This window comes from Typopeltis vanoorti, chromosome 26, assembly GCF_054136105.1.
Source record: "Typopeltis vanoorti isolate ZY-2024b chromosome 26, IOZ_Tvanoo_1.0, whole genome shotgun sequence".
Taxonomy (NCBI): Eukaryota; Metazoa; Arthropoda; class Arachnida; order Uropygi; family Thelyphonidae; genus Typopeltis; species Typopeltis vanoorti.
The window spans coordinates 3,911,734-3,937,355 of NC_143574.1; the positions used below are offsets into that span (position 1 = coordinate 3,911,734).

Below are 25,622 nucleotides of genomic sequence, written 5' to 3' on the forward strand. Positions count from 1 at the left end.
AAACCTCTTTATTACACTTTTCAGGAGACTGATGGAAAAAAAGTGTAAATAGCAGGAAATGTAAAAAACATTAAAAAAGGCTAAAAGACGACTTACTACTAGTATGTGAGTCTACATACTAGATTACAAAATTTAATAACTGAAAATAAATGAATTTACAATTACATTTAACTATTTAAAAAAATCTTTAATTGTTGATTTTTTTTTTTTTTTTTTTTTTTTTTTTTTTTTTTTTGACATGCGCCAGATTGCTTTGCATTGAGTTCAATGCTTGACCTGTTTTTTACTATCGTGCTCAAAGTGGACACAGAGAGTCCAAGGTCTTTAGCTAAATGCACGCACACGTGTTCTGACATGCCAATCTACACATCACAGAATTGCCATCTTTTCTTCTACCAAAATATATTTTCTGTTTTTTTTTCTCTATGGATAATCCACCAACCGCAACTTGAAGTCAACTTTCACATGCTAAATTACGTAGCAGAAATTCTGCAATATCAATTTGTACTGTGATTGAAAAATCACGGTATCGCTCATCACTACATTACTGCTGCAAACGTGCAAGTCACCATGATGGTGGAAACGAAACTACAGCCAGAAGCAACACCACCTGGGAACAGAAATGCACAGATTTCCACAGAAATCGATTCGAAAATCAGTATTGCCACCCGAGAAAAAAATGCAAATCAGGGGAAATAACATCCACATCAAGTTGTTAATGGTGGGAAAACAATATATATCGTAAGAATATGTCTTAAGACGGACCAACGGAAAATGATGTAAATGGCAGGAAAACATAAAGACAGGGTTTTACTGTATATACACACACACGATATATATATATATATATCAGTTGAATATTCTAGGTGTGCAGTTGGATACCCACAGAATAACAATATCATCACCGATATTACATTTTTGTATTTATTCCTGTTAAAGACTACCCTAATTGTTTCCTGGTTTCACGTGATTCCTAAAATTAAACACAGTATACTAATTCTAAATGAAGAGAACACTTTTTGACTGGTGTGCAGTAATAAATACAGACACATTTGAGCCCTTTGAACAGATGTACAGATGGTACGGCAGGTCAAATTCTTAGCATTGATATTGATCGCACAATGGTATTGATCACAACACAGAATGATAAGCAAATAATACTTATTTGTTGATATTTCACTAGTATTATATCCAGCATCTTCATAGTACAAAAACATTTTGTCACAGTGGCAAGGCTTTGTTAATCTCAGGATGAAGTGGATTCTTAAATGCTGACTGTTGAGTTTAGAGTAATAGGTTAGAAGACTTAAGTGGCTGTTTGAAAAGCATGCTTTTCAAATTTCAAAAGCATATGGAAATTGGCTATGAAAGGTTGAAGGAGTTTATATGTTTATATATGTTATTCTTCCAAGAGAAGGAATCTGCATAAATGAAAAAAAAGGAGGTCTGCGATGTTGGGGGAAAAGTTTAAAGGTAAAAGTGTTTTTTAGTGTTTAGTTTAAACATAATTGTACCATTAAAAAATAAAACCCTACTATTCTTCATTTTTGCAAGTTAAAATGAATAAAATGACTTTTTAGAATCTTCTGCCTGTCCTTAAAATCCAGCCTAATTGAAATAAATATTGTGAAATACTTGAAGAGAGATGGAAAACTGTAATTCTTAGGCATCCCATGCTACAACCAAGACTAGCACAATCTTCCTAGCTAGGACCCTGAACTTTATCTGTTAAATTCCACTTTTCTTTGTGTCACTTGGATGTGTGTTAAAATTTATATTGTATTTCAAAGATGTACAAAGTTGTCTCTCTGTGATAAAGAGAAAATATTGGGAGCATTAAACTGTTCAGCAGTTCATTCCTCGGGCAGTTTTCGTTCCATTGTTCATTTATCATGAAACCAGTTCAGGTGCTGATTTCATCTATCATGAACCCAGCACCTAAGTTTAAACATGATTACATCAGGCTGTATTCCCAGAGTTAAGAGGATAAGTCAGATAGAAATTAAATAGATTTGTAACATCATTAAACATAAGCTGCATAGAAAAAAAAAATGCTGCAGAAGGAATATAAGGAGAAATATGATGATCAAGCTTTGTGAGCATACAAAGCACAGTCTATAATAGGAGTGATTGGCAGAGTAAAGAAAGACAAAATCAGATTATGAGGAAATTAGTTGAAAAGGCCAGAGGAAATCCTAGGATGCTTTCTCTTAGAAGATGATATAAATTCGTTCATATCGCATTGCTCGGTATTCTGTAATGTCCAGCACACTTCTTTCTCAGACATGTATACTGCCACTCTTACCATGATGCATGGCAGCATACATGCTTGAATAGAATTTGGACCTTTTCACTCCACAGTTGTATTGTCAGTCATTCTTCCAATGTGTTTCACTTATTGCTGTCCATTCTTTTTTTTTTCTTCCCCCCCTCCTCATTTTATGATATTGAAACATTGACATAAGAGGTTAATAAAACTTTATTAAATCAGATATTTCTATATGACCCTAACAGATTATTTTCAGTGAAATGACAATTCAAAAAGGTAGAAACTAATGGAGTTTAAACAATATGATCTGTGTGATATAGCACATGTTCAATTTTCCACCCTCAAGGAGCGGGCAGCCTAATAAGACAGTACTACATGATTAAGGTTCCATTTGTTACTAATCTCCTATCAACGATTTTCATCTAAATTAGTTTGTTCTTGTCAGCACTCCAATATTGTCGTATCTAAAATTTCTGTCTTTTAAAGCACTTTTAACTGATTTAGCCCATGGGTATTTGCTTGTACCTGTGGTCTGACAGAAGGCTTTACTAAGGAAGAAGTGAAGAAATTTATTGAGTTATTAGATAAAGTATATGACACAAAAGAAAAGTTAGTCCTTGTTGAAGATTTCAAGAGCAGAGTAAGGAAATGAATCCTGCATGTAATTGTTTGGGAAAAAGTTGGAGAAAACAGCAAAATTAATAATTAAGCTAAATAAGCACCTGCTGGATTTCTGGGACATGGACTAGGTGATGACCAGTCCATGTCATCACCATCCAATGTGGTGCTAGCATCACTGATACCACATTTGAACATTAAAATGTATTCAAATTCGCATCAAGTGAAGACAAAAAGTAAAAGTCTTACTATGTTATTACTGGTTATGATATCATGTTTGTTTAAGATACAAGTGTAGAGGGGATTTGAAATAGGAAGTGATTATCATTCAGTTTTGAGCAAGATACAAAAGAAAATCATATTGAAAAGGAAAATATGTAAGAAAGTTTTAAAACCAAAAGAATTTGAAAACAAGAAATAAACCTTGGAATCTCAGTGGCAAACTTTGAAGAAAGTATTAATCGAGCAGAGAAGGCATGTAGTGAAGTTGTTTGCAAGGATAAAAAAAAAATTTTGAACTTCATGGTGGACTCAAGAAGTTAGAGGCAGTCCTGGAAAAGAAGAAAGTGTATCAAAACTTCCTACCAAACTTGTTGATATACTTGTATTCTGAAAAAATATAGAGAAAATTATAAGAAAGTGAAGCACCATGTAAAAGACTTAAACAACAGTCATGGGAGGACTTTGCTAAAAATGTAAATACCAGGAAGATGGCAGGATATTTTGGAAACTATTCAAAACGATTCATAATGGAGGAAAGAGTATTTTAAAAGGAATTGGAGATGATAAAGATTACATGAAAGTTTAAGATATTCTGGATGTCTGGAGTAATTAATTTGAAAGATTGTTAAATGAAACAAGAAGTGACAGAACAGTGGTAGCAAATATTCAAAAGAAATGCAGTCAGGGATACATATCAATATTCTGGATAGAAAAAGCTGTCAAAATCCTGAAATGTGGAAAGCAACCTGGAGTGGATGATATTCAACCAGAAATGCTCATATATGGATATATAAAATATGTTTACTGTGGCAGCACTGCATAATTCTGAAGACATGGTCATAAGCTCATATTTCAGATGATTAGAGCTTTCATAGTACTGATCTGTAAGATGAGCATACCTGAGAAGAGGTTATGAAAAAGCAAACATGGGACCAAAAAACAGGGTTCAGGCAAATAGGGGTTGGGTTATCGAGTCAAGATTTTTACTTTAAGAGAGATAGGTGAGAAATCTTTGGAATGCATATCCAGATCTATATGACAAGGTGCCAAGAGAAGAGCTGTTCAAAATGCCATAGTTACATGGTATAAACAGAACATTATATAAAGAAATGCATAATGTATATTTAAATTTAAGTCAGTAGTTAGAATTAAAGGAAATACAGAAAGACGTAAAATCAAGTGCAAGAGTGCATCCTCTACTGTTATTCATCAACTGTATTTGATCACATTATGAAGGAAAGTGTCATTAAAGCGGATATCAAAATCAGCTATATTAATATGCACTCTTTATTTTATGCAGATAATGTTATACCTTTAAATAAATCTGCATGTCTACAGATTCTTAACAGATTGGAAGATCTGTTAAGAATCTTAACTGTTAAATAAAAATCTGTTAACAGATATTATCTTCCAATCTTCAGGTATAAATTACTCTGTTGAAGAAAAAGGATATTTCTCTGTTTAAATCTTTTCTTCCATTCTTATATTATGATTTTATTCATATTCATCATATTCATTGGGGATTTATTTTCATTTGGCAGTAGCAAAGAGAACATATTATATTATTGTGGGCAGCATTGCTTTCCTTTCAGAGGTATGTTGGTAAACGTTATTAAATGTGTTTTGGAATGTTTCATACTATGTTGTTGTTGTTTTTTTCTTCCTAGTTTTCCGTTGTTATTTTTGGAAGTTTTTCATAACTGAGAAAAGCCATGACTTGCTGTAATTTTTTTAATAGTATTAAACATAATTTTTTAATGTATAAAAGCATATTTTTTTTAACATACAAGCATTTAGCATTATTTTCATTGCCATCTTTTTCTGGTGTCTTCAATGATATCAGATATCATCAAAGACACCAGATATCAACATCTTGTGTATTAAGTTTTTGTGACTAGTTTCCATCAACAGATATTTTTTACAAATTGGTCAATTATCATCACCACCGTCATCAGTTTTGGACATGTACACTTAATTGGTGTACAGAATACTGTGATAGCATTACAGTTATAAGTTTACATGATTACTAACTATTAACAATTTTCTTTCAGATTATTCTGTTAGTTGATAGGTTTCTAATATTGTTGGACCTCAGATTTATATCTTCTGAGACACTATTAACTGCATCAAGTTATCTCTGGATCTTGTATTCTGTGACTGGTATTAAACAGTTGCTTTTGCTAAACTTTATTTTCTGAATTCTTTTAATATCTTCCTTTTCAATATAATTCCACCATTAATATAATTTCATTCTCCCAAGAACTCTCATGGCTGTGGTCTCTTGGCTTTGAACAACTGTTTTATTTCTACATCAGCTCTCAGTTCCATAAGTCAGAATCAGATTACACCATCTTGTATATTGTAGTAGGTAGAGTTTGGGCTAATTTCTCTCTTATTCAAATAATTTATTAAATTCTTCATATACACCATACCAGTTTGTTTTGCTTATTCTCTTATCTATTACCATATTTAATTTGCCACCCTCACTAAAAATTGTGCCTAAATAGTTGAATATTTTACTTGCACTGTAGGTTCACCATTGGGAGCCTAAGTTGAGAACAGCTGATATCTTCCATGTATGTTATTGCCTTATAAACTCAAGGAGCTATATAAGCTTGTCTAGAGCAGGCATTGTGAGACTCAAACCCATAACCTGTTGGTTGGATAGTGAGTTTGCTGTCTACTTTGCCAACCAAGTCAGCATTGGTTTTATTAGTGATTTTTCACATGAAATCTCTTACAGCAGTTATTTGATTTAGCACTGGGTTTATTTAGAAGTATAACATCATTTGCATAAATTAAAGATCTAAAATTAATATCTCATTTGAGTATCAGATTTAATGCTACATTTTCCTTCATAATGTGATCCATAGAGATGATATAACAATGGAGGTAGAATGCACTCTTGTCATGTCATGGTAAGGAGAAATGATGTTTGCTTTTACATCAGACATCTTTCCTTCTTATCATAGCCTTTTCCATATCTATCTAGGTTATTGAGGTTTATAGAGATGATTGACTAAGGTGGTTTCCTGGTCTTTAATATGGAGTATGAAGAAAGGTTGAGAAAATGCAGTTTACAGAGTCTTATGGATATGAAGAGAAGGTTGAGGATGTGATAGATATATAAGTTGACAAGTTTTTTTTTTTTTTTTTTTTCAAATTAACATTGAAGAGGTTTTTCATGGAATGGTTGGAGATGAGGTGAGAACAAGAGGTCATCCTGGAAGCTGTAAAAGGAGGATGGGAGCAAGGGAGTGAAAAGCAGGTATTTTGCATAAACAGTGGGGAATGATTGGAATGCATTGCCAGTGAGTATGGTGACCTCAGAGAATGTGAATATATTTATGGCATGGTATGATGAGGTGTGTGTGAGTGAGTGAGTGATAAGAGGAACTTCCCATGACGAGTCTTTGACTTCATGGAGATCTGAAGATGATAGTAATAATCTACACACAAAAATTAATACCACAAAAAGGTATACTTTAATGAATAATTATGAGTAAGCCAATAATTAACTATTGTTATAAAAAAATTATATATGCAGATTGCATTCCCATCTTACTAAATGCATAGTATGTCCCCCTCTCCCCATGTGATTTTGTTTTTTTTTTTTTTAGTTAATCATATAATACTGTATAATATATTACATTAAAAGAAAATAAGTTAGGGTCAAATTGCACATCTTTTTAAATCTGTCATTATGATCATATAACTTTTATAACCTTTATTCATTGCATGATTTTATTGCATGAAGAAATAGTGCACACATAACCTATATTTTCAGCCTACTAACAACTCTTATAAATTTGGCTTCCATTTTCTTCTTTTTGCCTGCCTGCCCTTTTTCTTTCCTGATGCAGATGGTGGACAAGCTACTAGGGGTAATATGATATCTTTATTTTTTCATTTTTCAAAATATCTGAATAGTGTAACAAATTCTCTTTATATTATTAATTTTATGTTAAATATTGCTCTTTATACTTTCTGTTATAATAATATTAACAACTTGATTTTTTTAGAGATATCAGCAGGTTTTTTTTCGAACTAGAAATTGCATTTCGGATAGAGTAGCGACTTAATGTGAATTTTCAACTCCACACAAAGTTTAAGTGGAGGCTCATTAAAGTAAAGCATAAGTGTCTAATTGATTTGGAGTTTTGAGGTGATTTGGTTTTTTCATTGGGTTATTTGCTGTTTTGTAATTCTGAAAGGATCTATTTTCTTCTAACCACTTATAAAAGACAGACTAAAAAATGCATTGTGGTTGCAATTTAAATTCTAGAAAAGTGAAAACAATAGATTTGGAAGAAGGAGAAATGCTCACTACTGCAGTCAAAATGTAGCATATGAGTTGCTATGTTGCTATGTGCCCTGTATAACAGAATGCTTGTATGTAGCACTGCACCTTGGTAGGCATATTTGATATAAAATATTAACCAGGTGGTTAACTTATATTCTTTTCAACATTTATGTCTGTATGTAAAAACCATAACATCTAACATTCAGATAACTGGAATAAAGATTTATATGAATTATTCACTCAGTATGTTTTCAGAGAAATAGCATGTTACTCTTGATAACTAACAACTAAATTTATTTGTTTAGTTGATAATGCTAACAAACAATAACTAAACTTATTTACTATAGAATTCAAAATAATACATATGCACACACAAAGGATACCAATGAAGTACCTTTGTACCTTACATTTAAGTTATAGAACAAATTAACTCTTATATTCAGGCTAGTTTACAAATGTTGATTAAGGCATCTACTTCTTATTACCATCCATTAGTTATTTTTTGTTCCCAAGAAAAGCATGTTTTTCTTCTCTTCCTCTCGATGTTAGTCTCAGTAGCTTGTCACAACTAAGTAATTTGGCTTCATATAAACCTTTAATACGTTGATATGGCAGATGATCCTCTCTCTTGTTTGTTTTCTCTGGCCAGTTTGTTTTGTTGGATAAAAATCCCAAGTTTCTGGAAAAATATTTGTCTTGTATGGAGGTGAAATCCTCTCTCTGTCTCTTTCTCTCCATATGGGACATCTCAAATAAATAAAATTTAATAAACACAAAGATCAAGAAAGATTGATTTTCAAAAGTTTCATTTCATAAATGACTAAACAAATTACCAGACTTCAGGTTTTGATTAAAAAAAAAAAAAGAGATCTTACTAAATAATAATAATAATTATTATTATTAAGACAAGACTTCCATGGAGTCAGAGACTCATCGAGGGAGTTCACATATTACGGACACCAACTGTCATGGCAATCCATTCCAATCATGCACCACCCTCTGAGAGAAAAATCTAGCCCCTCCCCCCCCTTCTTAGCAGCCTTCATTCTCAGCTTCCAATGATGTCCTCTAGTCCTTTCCCCAACCCTCCATAAATTGAAATTCCATCAATTGAAATCCTGTATGACTCTTTCAGAAGTTTGTAAGTCTCAATCATATCACCCCTCTTTCTCCTGTTTGCTAGCGTCTGCAGTCTACAAATTCTCAATCTGTCTTCATTATCAGTGTTCCACAATCCTGATATCATGTTTAACACTCCTTTATACTCTCTCCAATATATCAGAATAACAATGGAAACCAGGAGACCAGACCTGCTCACAGTCATCCAAGTGAGGTCTTATCAAGGCTTTGTAAAGAGGCAAAATGATATCCTTATCGTTACATGTGAACATTTGTTTCAGCATTGCTATTATCTTTTGAGTTGTATTTGCTATCTTTGCCACATAGCCCTTGAACTTCAACTTCCTATCTACTAACACTCCAAGATCGCTAGCCTGATCAGTTTCTTTTAGCATAATCCAACCACTATAATACAACATTGGATATCTAATCACGCCAAAGTGAAGCACTTTACATTTACTGACATTGAACTGACACCCATTTTCCCATGACCATAATTCCAGCCTATTTAAATCATTCTGCATATCGGCAGCATCCTGATTACCCTACCTATCTTTGCATCATCAGCAAATAGCTATATGTCGCTTATCAAATCCTTCCCAATATTATACAGAGTCAATAGCAGTGGACCAAGCACTGATCCTTGTGGTACACCACTAGGGTTTTTTTTTGCAGATGCACATCCCCCCCCATATACACTTTTTGATATCTTTCAGTCAGCCAAAAAAATAACCCTAGTGCTCTTATCCATGCTAATATTCTATAACTCAAACCCATTTTCTCTGATTTATGCAGCAGTCTGTCACTCTGTTTCTGTCAAAAGCCTTAGCAAAATCCAAAAGTATCATGGTGTATCCATTCCCCTTGTCTAGTTCAATGGTAACATTGTTATAGAATGTGAGCAAGTATCTGAAAATGACCTTTCCTTAGTAAACCCATGTTCATTGCAAAGTAGAGATTCACTGTCAACCCATTTCTGAATGTGAGCCCTAACCAGTTTTTCCAAAATCTTCACCACCACTCCTGAGATACTAATTGGTCAATAGTTGAATACATCGGTGTTTGCATCACCCTTGTGCAATGGAATTACCATACATTCCTGTGGAATCTTCCCTATTCTGAGACTCATAATAAACAGCCTGGTCAAAGGAATAGCCAGTTCAGCTGAACCCTCTTTTAGCACACGTGCTGATATCCCATCAGTCCCTATTGCTGAATTCTTTTTCAATTTGTGTAATAAGTATATGATGTTATTTTCAGGCAGTAATGATCAAGAAAAGGAAGGAGTAGCAATAGCATTCAATACCAAACATGAAGATAAATTTCTTGATTGGAAGGCAGTTTCAAGTAGAGTTATGTGGGAAACTTCAAAATGGGAAGATGGACAATGGAACTTATTTGTGCCTATGGTTCTTCAAAAGAAGAAGTGGGGGAATTTTTTGAGTCATCAGAACAGGCAGCTGACATAAAGAAAATGGAGAAAGTGATTCTTGTTAGGAATTTGAACAGCAGAGTAGGAAATGAATCTGAATCATGCAGTGATTACACTGCATAATTCAGAGGACTTGGTCAGAAGGTGAAATTCCTGATGATTGGAGCAGAGTTTTCATAGTATCCTTCTATAAAAAAGGGAATAAAGCCTAAATGTGAGAATTACAGAAGAATTTCTATACAAATGTTCCAATTAAAATTTATGCAAACATACTTGAAAAGAGGTTGAGAAAGATTGTGGAAGAAAAACTTGGAGAACAACCAGCTGGGCTGAAGCCAAATTCAGAAAATCAAGATCAGATTTTCATAGAATAATATGTGAATGTTCCATGAAAATGATGATGAATGATGGGAATATGACAAGGATCTGAACTTGAATTTTGTAGATTTGGGAAAAGGCATACAACAAGGTGCCCACAGTAAAACTTTTCAAACACTACAGTTATATGGGGTGAATGGATCATTATACAGAGTAGTACATAGTCTATATATTTAAGTTGTTAGTCAGCAATTAGAATTGAAGGAAATATAGGAAGATGGTTTCATGTAAAATCAGGAGTAAGACAAGGATGCACATTATGACTGAAAGTGACATTAAACCTGACATTGTAATTGGAGATGTCAAACTTAGCTCTTTGCTTTATCTAGATCATGTTGTACTCCTAAACACATCTAGTGCAAGTCTCCAGGATTCTCTAACTAAATTGAATAATAGCTGTAACAAGTATGACATGAAAATCAGCAATAAAAAGACCAAAACCCTGAAAATAGGCAGGAGCATAGAAAACTTCAGCTGCATTCTGAATGGAGATCCTATAGAACAAGTAAAATATTTCAGCTATTCAGGCACAGAGTTTAGTGAAGATAGCAGGTTAAATCTGGAAATAGAGAACAGAATATGCAAAGCTGGCATGGTGGTAGCCAACTGAATAAATTTATATGAAATAAGAGAGAAATTAGCCAAAACACCAAACTAGCAGTGTACAAGACAGTGTTCAAACCAGTTTTAAGTTATGGATCTGAGTGTTGGATTAGAAATAAAGCACTTGATCAAAGACTAGAGACCAGACCACACCACACATGTATGAGGAAAAAATTAGGGAAGTGAATCAGTGGCAGAATCATATTAAAAATGAACTTGACATTATTAGCATTCATTACACAGTCCAACACAATTTTTGCTGACTTTTATATGAGACTTGTTTTTTACTAATTTGGGTGCGCTGATTTCAAATATCAAACCCATTTTTCTCTATCACGTCAGGTTTTTCCTCTATGGCATTTTCTTTTTGCTAATTTGTAAGTTTTTGATAGTTGAATGTGAGAGAGGCCGATAACCGACCTAATACATTTAGGTGATGAAAAGTAGGCGATGACAACTGCCTAAAACAAATGAATGCTGTATACGTCATAGCGGACAAAAAACGATCGAAATCAGTCAATCGTTAATCGATCGTGAAAGTATGATGAGTGCTTATAATGTTTCAATAAAGTCTCTGGTTTTTTTTGTCTTGTTAATTGCATGTTAGTCGGCAGTGAAGAAAATACATCATGTCTACTACTCGAAATTGTGTCAATAGTGTAGATTCCTTCTGCTACATTTGTGGCAGCTTTACTGTTTCCAGTCAAAGGACAAATATCACTGATTTCGTTAAGAAAGTGTACTTTGCATACTTTGATGTAAAAATTGCAGATCAGGACATGTTATGGGCTCCAAATAAAGTGTGTAAGTCGTGTAGAAAATTTACGACAGTGGAGCAAGGGAAAACGCCAAAAATTAGTTTTTGGCATTCCAGTGATTTGGCGTGAACCGAAAAATCATGTAGACGATTGCTATTTTTGTTTAGTTCAGACTTCTGGTTATAATAAGAAGAATAAGAAAAAAATTGTGTATCCAAATCTCGACTCAGCAATTCGGCCAGTTGCTCATTCCAATGAAATAGCCGTGCCAATTTATAAAGGACTTCCTTTACTTGAGAACAAAAATGATCGGGATATGCCAGATGTTCTTGAGGAGCAAGACCCGGGTGTTGATTTAGACAATGAAAATTTAATTTCTAGTTCTGGACTGCAACGTTTTACTCAAGTGGAATTGAATGACTTAGTAAGAGATTTGGGCCTATCAAAGGAATCATCGGAATTGTTAGCTTCAAGATTAAATGAAAAAAACTTACTGGAGCAAGATACGAAGATAACTTTTTATTGGAGCAGGGAAAGTAATCTTGTACAATATTTTAAACACGAGTGTGGGTTTGTAACAATGTGTCAGGTTTACTAACTGAAATGAGTGTTGTACAATATCATCCAAATGAGTGGCGTTTATTTATCGACAGTTCAAGCAGAATTCTCAAGTGTGTCTTACTACACAATGGGAATGTATATGGCTCAATTCCTATTAGCTATTCAGTCCACTTAAAGGAAACATATGAGGAAACAAAAAGGTTCTGAAGTTATTAAAATATACAGACCATAACTGGATCATCTGTGTGGATCTTAAAATGGTGAACTTTTTACTTGGCTTTCAAAGAGGATATACAAAGTTTCCGTGTTTTCTATGCTTCTGGGATAGTCGAACTAGAAACCAACACTGGAGTCAGAAACATTGGCCTCTTAGAATATCCTTAAATATTGGAGAACAGAATGTTATAAATCAACCTTTAATTGACAGAGAAAAAATCATTTTTCCACCTCTACACATCAAACTAGGTCTTATGAAGCAGTATGTTAAAGCTTTAGATTTACAAGGTGACTGTTTCGAATACATATGTGAAAAATTTCCACGACTTAGTTATGAAAAAATTAAAGCCGGTGTATTTGATGGACCGCAAATTAGAACTTTAATGAGAGACCCAAATTTCATCAACTCTATGAACGAAATTGAGAAAGAGGCCTGGACTTCATTTACGATGGTTGCAAATAATTTTCTTGGAAACAAAAAAGCGTGCAATTACAAAGATCTAGTGGAAACAATGCTTGAAAATTTCCAGCGCCTAAGTTGCAACATGAGCACAAAGCTTCATTTCCTATACAGTCATCTTGATAGAGTTCCCCGAGAATTTAGGTGCTGTAAGCGATGAACAAGGCGAAAGATTTCATCAAGACTTAAAAACTATGGAAGATCGGTACCAAGGAAGATGGGATTCTCACAGGAAGGCCGACTACTGTTAGTGTATTCAAAGGGATTGCCAAAACAGAACACACAGCAGAAATTGCTACAAACAAAAATTTATTCCCTGAAACTCGTGTAAGTAAAATTGTTATTTTTTTATAAATATTCTTGTAATTTTTAATGAATATTGTTAAGTAGTTATGTATCTAATTATCGGCCTCTCTCGCATTCAAAGTGCCAGTACGTGCCATTGCAGGTTCTTACGCATTTATTCATTTACTAACAAGCGAGAGCGGTGAGTGCTCCGATTCTGATCTGCGCACCACTTTGAATAATAGGCTATATCTTCGTCAAATTTCTTGATAAAAAGTTAGGAACAGATTTTTAAAAGTACATACTTTCAGAAAATAATATTAAAAAAATCGATTTTTTTGATCCTCTAAATAGTACTGCCTCCTTGAAACTATCAAAAACTTACAAATTAGCAAAAAGAAAATGCCATAGAGGAAAAACCTGACGTGATAGAGAAAAATGGGTTTGATATTTGAAATCAGCACACCCAAATTAGTAAAAAACAAGTGTCAGATCATAATCAGCAGAAAACAAAAATTTTTTTTTTGTTGGCCAGTGTTATTAGCTCTCTTATTCCACTGGTATATATCTCAAAACCTTGATAGCCTATATTCAACCCATTCCTAAAAAGGGTGACAAATCACTGCCATGTAACTACTGCAATATCTCACTCACTTCAGTCCTATCTAAAGTAATGGAGAAAATCGTCAACTCTCAACTCCTAATCTACCTTGAAGGTACCCAGCTATTAAGCGACCACCAGTACGGATTCCATCAAAGCCGTTTAACAGGAGATCTACTCTCATACATCACCCATCACAAACACCATGGAGAAATTCGGTGAATCCCAAGTAGTTGCACTTGATATCTCCTTTGACCGAGTCTGGCACAAAGGCTTACTAAGCAAACTCCCATCATTTGGACTGCCCCAGGACTTCTGCAGATGGATTGTCAGCTTCCTGTCTGGATGCATATTATGTGTGATGGTAGACGGCTCCCTATCCTCTCATCATCCAACTAATGCTGGGGTCCCACAAGGTTCAGTTCTCTCACCGACCCTCTTCCTTCTATATATCAATGACGTACTTCAGTTGACCTCTAACCCAATACACAGTTTTGCAGATGACAACACATTACATTCCTCCCTTTCATTTGACAAACCCTACTCTACACAACTCACCTCAACCCACAGAACATCAACCAACCACCACTGCCCTTAATTCCGACCTCCAATGGGGCTCAGATAACCTCGTCAACTTCAACGCTAGTAAAACCCAGTTCTGTCTTATTTCTCACAAAAAAAGAACCATTTTCCCCCAGCATTGTTTTCGATAACACTCAAATTCTCAGACAAGATGAAATTTCTCTTCTCGGAATTACCTCGACATCAAGCCTCTCCTGGCATAAACACATCACAACCATTGCATCCTCGGCTTCCAAAAAACTAGGTTTTTCTCTTTTGCTCAAGATGCTACTTCACCTATAAACAGCTGTTAACACTATACAAGTCACAAATCCGCCCAGGTCTCGAATACTGCTCTCACATCTGGAGTGGGGCTGCAAAAAGCTTCCTCAAAATGCTTGACTCAATACAGAGGAGAGCAATAAGACTAATAAATGACCCATCCCTCGCCAACTCACTCTCCCCACTTTCACATAGATGCTTGATCTCTGCAATCTATATATTCTATAAATATTTCCATGGGAAATGTTCATCTGAAACAGCATCAATAATTCCCCACCCTGTACTAAGCCCATTGGAACACATAGCTGCCGCCCAACATCCTTTCACAGTACACCTTGAAACCCACAGAACAAGTTTCTTTTCCTCCTCATTCATCCCTGCTACTGCAGTACTGTGGAACAGTCTTCCCCCAGACATATTTCCCAAGGAATGCAACATACAGGCGTTCAAATCACGTTCAAAACAAGTTTCTCCTTTCGCAACCCACCACCCATATACGGTACTAATGTACTCTAGGTTGACCAGCCAACCTCCTGTATATGAGCCCAACATAAAATAAAAATAAATAAAAATTCAGGAATGTGTCAGCAGAGCTAATCTAAGGTGGTACTGCCACTTAAATAGAATGGGTGAAGAAAGGTTAGTAAAACATTGATGGCAAGATGGCAGGAAAGAGATCATGTAGAGATCATAGTAATAACCTGAACATCCTTTAGGGGTATATATCAGGAGATTGATGATGATGATATAGACACAAAAGATTTTTTGTTTAGTTACAGATTGCAGTTCACTAGAATCGGTATTATGGATTTCAATCCTGTGTGCTTTTCATTAAAGGTTATTTCACATCGTCGTCATCATGATCAAATTTCTGACATTTATTCCTAAGGAGAGCCTACCCATAAGAACAGGATATTATGATGATACTTCTTGAAAAAGTTACATCATTAACTTCCTATCAGAAATTTTCAAATGAATCTGTTATCTATCAAGATGCCAATATTATCATATCTTATATTTTGTTCTTCTAAGCCACTTATTACTTTAGCAATCCATCTAGATCTTGGTCTTCCTCTGGAAGGTGGGTTTTGCTAAGCGTAGCCAGAGCTAATCTCTGTTGACCATATCACATGATATTAGCTCTGCTAACACATTTCTGAATGCTAATAATGCCAAGTTTTTCCCCAATATTCTCATTTTTAATATACTACTGTTTTTGATGCCATCTGTTCACTCTCCTCATCTTTCTCAGAACTCTCATATCTGTAGACTCCAGTCTTGGATCAAGTGTTTATATCCAACTCAGCTCTCAGATCCATAAGTTAAAATTGGTTTGAACACTGTTAATTATTCCATATAAATTTATTCATTCGACTTCCTGACATACCTGTTGTCTATTTCCATATTTAATTTACCTTCTTCACTAAAAATTGTTTTTAAATAGCCCAAAGTGTTTTACTTGTTTTATAGGTTCTTCATTCAGAATGCAGTTGATGTTTACAATGTTTCTGCTTATTTTCATTGGCTTTTTATTGCTGATTTTCATACTAAATTTATTTTACATATTACCATAATACCTTTTAGGTATGGCCCTTATCTCTTTGATGGGGTACATAACCACAGTCTTAAACACTGATACACAGACTTCACTACCACTATTTCATGGCTATGTTGTTGTGACTTATAAAGTAAGAAAGTTCATATGTGAATCAAGTTGAGAAATGCCTATGGAGTTTTCCCTCCAACAAATTTATCATAAGTGGTCTTTGAATGGATCAGTGATACCAATTTTTTCAGTAATTGCATAAATTTTGGGTTATGTGGTGTGGAATGTGTCTACCTGTGATGAGTCCTTGTACTCTATGAAGATGTTATGTAATAATAACAATAAGGGATTGCGTAAAAGTCAGAACTAAATATTTGAAGAAGAATGCAGAAAATTAACCAAGGTTTCTAATGTAATATCTGCTTGAATACTGAATGAATGAGGATGTGCTATCGATTTGAGACTTAGCCATCCAGATTACATTCTATTGGCTTAAATTAAAGCAACATGATGACATTTCATTACAGTGCAATGAAATGTCATGCCAGATGGGGTATTATTGTCCAGTTCCTGTACATCGTGCAGAAATGGGAGGCATAATGGAAGCAAGTTCTGCTGAACAATGCTTATAGAAATATCTGTAGAAAAGACACAATGCAGAAACTGATCTTCCATGGGAAAGTGGTCGAAGAGCCTTTGAGAGAAGTGTCATTATTCAACTGGACTGCCCTTTTCTGAAAAGCATCAAGAATTTTTAGGGAGGTCTCAGGTGCACTACCCCAAACATGAGAGCAGTATTCAAATGTTGGTTGGATTTGGAATTTATACAGAGTAAGTAACTCTTCAGCAGAGAAGTACCATCTTAAGCAGAAAGGGATGCCAAGTTTTTTGGAATATGATGATGATGATGATGATGCTATAGAAGTGATATGATTGTGCCAGGAAAGGTTCGGAGTAAGAGTAAGTCCAAGAAGAGAGATTTATTCTTAACGGTTGAGCTGAGCATTATCAAAAATAAGTGGAGAAGATCTGAGGTCTTTTTTTATGAGAAAACAAACTAAACTGCATTTTGGAAGCATTGAAGTTGATTAGCTTGCTTTAAGGATACTGTGGAGATAAATAAGTGTACAGTTTGGAATGGAGATATCAAAAGATAAGACAAGAGCTGTGGCTTTTAAAGGATTATCTCCAATGTAAAGTAAAATCACAATTGAACAATTTAAAACAAATTAGATACTTCAAATTCCTTGGATACTCTATATCATCTAAAAGAAGCTGACATCGATGCCAAAATTTCCAGATTATTAAAGATAACAAGGATGATCAATCATATTATTAAACCTAACCAAGTTGAAATGTATACAAGAATAAAAGTTTATAATTCCTGGCAAGCCCTTCTCTACTTTATGGAAGCGAAATATAGACCATAAAAACTGTAGAAGAAAAAATAATAGTGTAGAAATTAAACTCCTACATGCAACCAGCAGGCTGTGTGCTAAGACGAAAAATGAAGCACAGAAATACACTTAAAAGTATATTCAGTAATAGATAAAATGTACAAAAAAAAAAAAAAAAAAAAACATGAAAGAATTGACATCTCGATACCCAAGATGATACTCTAATATCTTCCAGTTGGAGGATAATAGAATTCAAGGAAAAGAGGGAATGAGACTGGCACAGGCCATGGGTCCAAAAAAGTTTTATTCAGCACAGATAAGATAAAATAGGATTAGGTATTCAGAGTTCAAAATATGAACTGTAAAATTCAGCAGTTTGTGACAACTGTTTATTGTGATTTTTTTTTTTTTTTTGTAAATATCATGTAGCAAAGAGGGATAAAAACACTTTACTATTGGACAAAGTTAATTTATGCTTCACATCTATTTTATTTCAATAGTATCTAACATGGAATTGTTTCAGCTTCAATAGCCACTTCACAATCGATGATCCTACTAATATTTCCTAATTCAAGCACTGTTAACACAGAATGAGACATTGCTTGGAAAGAAGTCAATGGACACTTCCATGGGCAAGGTGCATCATACCATGTAATGAGATACATGTTTATATCCAGTATAAATTGGGGGAATTGATGTTCCCAAGTCAGTGCCTGGGTGAAATGGCTATGAGAAGGGAACCGACGGAGTTTGAAAGAGGCGTTGTGATAGGCCTGCAACATTGCAGGCCTATCTGTTCAGAAAATTGTTGACAAATTGGACCATCCCAGGTCAACAGCCAGTGATATACTGAGATGGAAGCCCAGGTAGTCAACTGCAGTGCTACCCACACTCACTGAACATGACCATATGATGCTACGAAGGATAACATGTAAAAACTGCCATTTGTTGGCTGACATGTTGAATGCAGAGTTCTGAGCATGGACTGGAACATGAATCTGCACAAAAAAAATTCAGAACCAAGGCTCACAACATGGGTTTCCATGGTAGGACTGCAATATGGAAATCCCACATTATTCAAACCAACATGCATTGTCTTCGGTGGTGCAAAGAGCATGTACAGTGGAATATGGAGGCTTGGAAAGCTGTGTTATGGAGCAACAAATCATGCTACACTCTGTACTAAGTAGATACTAGTGTGGGTGTTGCAGATGCCTGGTGAACATCTCTTACAAGAGTGCGTAACCCCAACTATGAAATTCATAGTTGGCAATATGATGGTATGGTCCTGTTTTTCCTAGTTTGGCCTTGGATCTCTGTTTTTGGCACTGCGAACATTGATCTCTGAGAGGTATCTAAACATTCTGGACAATGCAATGCTTCCTACTTTGTGGTTTTTCTACAGAACTGACCATTGTTTCTTTCAACCTTATGAAACAATGCAACCTTATTACAGCAGCAACAATGAAACCTTATTACAGCAGCAGCCTTATGACATGCACCATGTCATAAGGTTTGTGGACAAGAATATAACCACACTTGAATGGCTTCCACAGAGCCATGATCTCAACCCTGTTTGAACATCTTGGGGGGGGTGTTCAAACAGGAACAACTGGAGCACTAAGTGAGGTCAAGGGACATCTGCCCCACAAGTTCAGAACCTTATTACATGCCTACAGGAAGAATGGTCCAAAATTCCTGTTGATTGCTATCGTACGCTTGTGGAAAGTATGCACGGTAGGATTGCTGCAGTCATTGTAGCGAAAGGAGGTCCTGCATCTTACTAAGGTAGATGCCATGGCTGTTTGTTCCTCACACTAGGGTGTCTGTTGACATCTTTTCAAGCAGTGTATTTATTCTCAGCATGTATTGAAGAAATTATAAGCATTATCCATAGAAACTTTGTGGATATGTGCTTGTGATTTGTAACTTGAAGTTCATTTTCAGCATTTTATCGATCTTCTTGCCAAAGCAAGGAACAAAGCTTAAAATTAAGGTTATGGCACTATGCATTCATTTGATGAGTATAAATTTTGCTAAATAAGTTTTTTTGGTTGAAAACAAAATTTTTATTTTCCTTATTGTTCAGTGTTAAAGTATAAATGTAGTAGTGCCCTTAGATTGTTTTATATATATATATACACACACACACACACACACACACACACACACACACACACACACACACAGTAAAACCCCTTTTTTATACATTCCAGGTGACTCATGGAAAAAGTGTAAATAGCAGAAAATGTAAAAAACATTAAAAAAAAAGGATAAAAGATGACTTACTGCTAGTATGTGACTCTACATACTAGATTACAAAATATAGTTCCTGTTTCCACTGGTTTACAGTTTTCCCTGCAACACTATTACTTTCTCCACACACTTGATTATACACAATATTGTGACGAGTCTTGAAACGATCAATCCATCCATTTGACGAAGTAAAACCATTAATCCCCAACCTTGCAGCAAATTCAAGGGCTTTCACTCGGAATATAGTACCATCGACTGGAATACCCGACGCTCTCGTAGAAACAAACCACTCCGCCACAAGTCTATCCAATTCATTATATATCGATGTCTGGATATATTTTCATTTTTTTGACATAGGGCCAGATTGCTTTGCATTGAGTTCAATGCTTGACCTGTTTTTTACTATCGTGTTCAAAGTGGACATGGAGAGTCCAAGATCTTTTGCTAATTGCACATGTGTTCTGGCATGCCAATCTACACATCGCAGAATTGCCATCTTTTCTTCTACCGAAATACATTTTCTGTCTTTTTTTCTTCATGTTACTAGCATGGATCATCCACCACCACAACTTGAAAGCAACTATCACATGCTAAATTACATAACAGAAATTCTGAAATATACCATGTGCTTCTGAATTGTGACTACGAACACCAACACTGCAAGCTATTGAAGCGATATTTCATGAACTGTGGTTTATTCACTGATATCTAATATTCACGAGTAACAACTGTTACTTGGTAGAAGTATGAATGTGATTTCACAATTTGTGTATGATCCTTGTTCACGATTTCAGTATAGCACTGAATGTGAAATCACATCACAACACGTTACGGTGCCACGAGCTACTGATAGTTTAAAATTACTGATATGAAAATTTCACGGTATCAGTTTGTACTGTGATTGAAAAATCACCGTGTCGCTCATCACTACATCACTGCTGCAAACGTGCAAGTCACTGTGATGGCAGAAACGTAACTACAGCTGAAAGCAATGCCACCTGGGAACATAAATGTGCAGATTTCTGCAGAAATCGATTTAAAAATCAGTGTTGCCACCCGAGAAAAAACTGCAAATCACGGGAAATAACGTTCACATCATGGTGAACGTTATTTCGTTCACCATGATGTGAATGGTGGGAAAACAATATATCGTAAGAATAGGCCTTAAGACGGGACCAATGGAAAATGACAGGAAAATGTTAATCGCAGGAACTTAAAATCGGGGTTTTACTGTGTGTGCGTGCATGTGTGTGTGTGTATATATATATATGTGTGTGTGTGTGTATGATGAATTATTGACTCGGTTGAAATACAAAAGAGTTGAATGACTTAAACCGAGAGTAAGGTAAAAGGGGGTTTAATAGTAAAACACGACTAGTTTTGGCTTATAACAGCTTTCATCAGGTGACATTATAAAAGAAAAAACACTAAACACTGCAGGTTAAAAAAACTATGAACAACATAGAGAATCTCTATACATAATTAGTATGATATATATATATATATATATATATATATATATATATATATATATATATATATATATATATATATATATATAAATAATCCTGAAGCAATCAATGATTACAAAAGTTTGACAACCAGATTGAAGATGCTCAGTCTGATCAGACGAGATGTGTGTGTACTAATCACCTTCATGCCACTATATGCTATTTCTATTAAGGTCTTGTTTGATATGTTAGTCTATCTCATTCACTACCTACACTGGGTCACATAATATAATCATGTTGACCAAGCGAATCTCCCTACATTCTGGCAGCATGGCTTAACCATTCTAGCATTTCCTTAAATAGGATAGCGCTAAGAGTGATTGACCATTCCTCCAACATATCATTATTCACAAATTCAAACCATCTTACTCCAAAGATACTCCTTAAACACCATTGATCCAAAGCATGAAGTCTCAGAGTATCTCTCTTATATAATATCCACATCTCACCTCCATAATGCAAAACAGCATCATCATCATCATCATCATCAAATTCCTGCCATTTACCCTCAAGGGGTGTACATGATATGATAGTACTACATGAAAAAAATTACATCATTACTAACTTCTTATCTACAATTTTCCTCCAGATCAGCCTGTTACTTGTCAAGACTCCAACATTATCAGATCTTATATTTCTATCGTCTAAGGCACTTTGAACCGTATCAATCCACCTATATCTTGGTCTTCCTCTGGGTCGTTTTGCCTCCAACCTGGCAGAGAACACTTGTTTTGCTAATCTTTCTTTACCCATTCTGTTTAAGTGACCATACCACCTGAGATATTGTAATTTCAAGTTCTTACTGTTATTTCACTATCTTTAAAATCACTTCAGAAGCAGTTCCTAATCTTCTAAACCCAATTCATTTCTCCCCTCACCAATATCATTTACACAGCTGGCTTGAAGTGAGAGATTTGCTCTGAAGCCCATCCTTTAACAAAGATAGATGATTCATCTTTATCATCTCTTTTCATCAACTCTTTTCTCAATTTTGATAGTCAAACTTTGTTGACTCTAGCATCATAAATTGCAGTAATAAAGGAGATAATTTCTCTCCTCCCACATTATTTGTGAATACGGCCAAAATCGTCAAGACCATTTTAGTCCCTAGTCCTTCTTTGCCAGGTCTTGTTCATCATGAAATCAACTCTATGCTGCATGTTTTAACATGACCTGTGCTGTCATCTTATAAATTAGTAATAATACTATTACGTTTGTCAGCTATTCAAAGAAAAGCCTTTTAATGAAATTCTAAACATTTCTCAAGGATCTGCTTCAGAAAATATTTAGTCGATGCATCTCCTTTTCCTTCCTGAATCCAGAATCCACTATGCTCATCTTTAATTTGGTTGTATGCAGAGGACCTTAACTGAAATATATAAGGTAATTTCCATATAATTTTCACTCTGTATAATCTCCTTTCTTAAAAATGGACACTGTTATACTTTTGGTGAAGTCTTAGGGAATTTTATCATTTTGTTAGAAAATGATCAGGATCTCACAGTACTTTTTCCATCTTCTTTTATTTCTGCATTAATCTTACCACATTCCCGCATCCCTTGGTGATTTATTAAATTTTATGATGGCATATTTATAGCCAATCTAACTGCAGTTAGTGTAATAGGCCTAATATCAAATTGGGACCAGTCTGTTCACTAAAGACATTTGGGTCAGTTACAAGAATGCACATTGTTTAAAACATTATCATGCCTTCCACGATGACATCTTGCTCTTCAATTGTGTTCTTATTTTTATCTTTTAATAACTTTACTTCATTCTCTCTTCTTACATTGGTGACCATGAAGTGTTACCTGGATGGTTGCTAGCTATATGAGCACTTCGGTGGGGAAAGGATGTATGTGGAACTGCAAGGCTGGTGATTATGAAAAGCTCATGAGACAGGTTGCAGCTATACAATGGAATCAAAAGTTGAGTGGAAAGCTCAGTGTTGCTTGGGTACTATTCAAGAACTGTCTAGCAGAAACAATGTCTGAATGTATTCCAAGAGTCCAGGTGCAAAATGGATCAACAGAGATATTTAGCATGTAACCTTAAGGAAGAAGGCATAATGGAAGCAGCATAACATGAGTGGTAATAATCAGTTGCATGAGCAGTACAAAGAACAGACAACTTGATTGGTTAAGATAGCAGAAGCGCAGTATGAGCAGCAGTTAGTTAATGAAGATTTTTTTTTTTTTTTTTTTTTTTTTTTTTTTTTTTTTTTTTTTGGCTCTAGTAGCTAACTGCTAAACCCCTAGGGAGTTTTCGATATGTAGCCAGCAAAAGAAAAAAAAAATGATTATCCAACTTGAAAGAAGGATGTGCATTGGTTGGTGAAAGTAACAGGATAACCACTGCAGAGGATATAGTTGAGATATTAAATGAGCAGTTCATAAAGGTATTTCATTCTTGGGAATGTGACATCATGCAGAGTTTGAGTGCAGTGGAAAAGGAGGAGGAGAGACTGACTTTGAGTGAACAGGAGGTATATGGGGGAATTGAGCAAACTTGATGTTAATAAAGCTTTGGAAATTAATGATATATCACCATGTGTCTTGAGGAAATGTGCTAGGGAGGTGACATCTGCTTTCACATACTTGTTTAATATGAGCCTTAGTGGGCCAAGATCCAAAGGAGTGGAAGGATTGTGTATCAGACATGGTTAAAGTGTTGGAGAGGTTAATGTGGACCAAGATCTGGAATTCATAAATTAAAGGTGCCAAGAAATTATATTCTTGGTTTAATCCCTTATCCAAGTGTAAGCAAACAAAGTTTGCACCTGCAGTACGAGGTGTGGCTATTAAATAACGAGATGGTTGCAAATATGTGTTTTATTATTACAATTGTGCAACTTAATTGCTATCCCCCTTCAACATACTCCTCCTCTATCTATACACTGTTGCATACGAATTTTCCATTGTTGGAAGCAGTGCTGCAAGTCATCACTAAAGACATTTGGGTCACAGTTACATTATTTGCTTCAGTAGCACTGCCGTTTTCTCCTTTATCTCATCCACTGACTGAAAATGGGTGCACTTCAATGCGGATTTTAACTTTGGAAAAAGTTAAAAGTGGCGTGGAGCTAAGTCAGTTAGTTAGGTGAGTTAGGTGGATGGTCCAACACCGGAATCTTCTTATCAGCCAGATACTGATTTACAGACAGTTCACTGTGGGCTGGAGTGTTGTCCTGATGGAGAATCCAATCGTTATTCTTCCACAGATCAGGCCTCTTCTTCCTCACTCATTCTCTCAGCTTGACCAGAACCTCAAGGTAATAATGTTGGTTAACTGCCTGATCCTCTGGTACCCATTCAATCATTACCGTGCCATCATATCAGCATTGCCTTCAGTTTTGATTTGCTCATTCTTACTTTTTTCGTTCTCGGTGACGTGGGAGTTTTCCAGTGCATCAATCATCTCTTTGTTTCTGGACTTAGCTCCATGCGACTTTTATCTTTTTCCAAAGTTGAAATCTGTATTGAAGGGCACCCATTTTCAGTCAGTGGATGAGATAAAGGGCAAAATGGCAGCTCTGCCGAAGCAGATAACACCTGAAGATTTGCAGCACTGCTTCCAAAATTCGTATGCAGCAGTGTATAGTTAGAGGAGGGGGATATGTTAAAGGGGATAACAATAATAAACCACATTTTTGCAACCAGTCTTGTTATTTAATATCCATACCTCATATTTTCAGGACTGGAGCAACTCCTATATAGAGGCTAATGACTTCACATCACCTGCCTTAGCATCCCATAATGCAAAGCACATATCCTTATGGACATGTATAGTGCTATACATTATGGGAAATGTCATTACCCAGACTGACATTTCTGGCCTCATATTCCGACCTTTATTGAGGTCTCATCAGTGGAAGCCAGGCCCAGAGGTGATACCAAGGTTGAAGTAATTCAGAAGTCATATTTTCATATACAAGTAGCCAAAAGGTCTCACACCTTATTATTAAATTACTCTGGATTAGAGATAGTTGTTTGAAGTTTTCTGCATTACTTCAACCTTGGCATTACCTCTGGGTCTGGTTCCCACTGATGAGACCTCAATAAAGGTCGAAACCCGTCTGGGTAGTGACCCTTCCCATAATGCATACCATTATACATGTCCATAAGGATATGTGCTTTGCATTATGGGATACTAAGGCAGAAACTAGCCATCCACAGTGTGGTTCATCCTCCAGGGACTCCCCCCCCCCCCCTTTTTTTTTTTTAAACATCGAAAACCAGTAGAAC

General features: G+C 35.4%; 1 protein-coding gene across 1 annotated transcript in view; it reads left to right on the top strand.

The window, feature by feature from the left end:
* Nucleotides 1-25,622, top strand: part of Vav (Vav guanine nucleotide exchange factor) — a 339,372-nt gene that overhangs the window by 190,157 nt on the left and 123,593 nt on the right. The window contains exon 14 of the mRNA XM_090414835.1: nucleotides 6,973-6,993. Within this exon, the coding sequence (XP_090270961.1) occupies nucleotides 6,973-6,993 (21 nt within the window). The remainder of the gene's footprint in view (nucleotides 1-6,972; nucleotides 6,994-25,622) is intronic.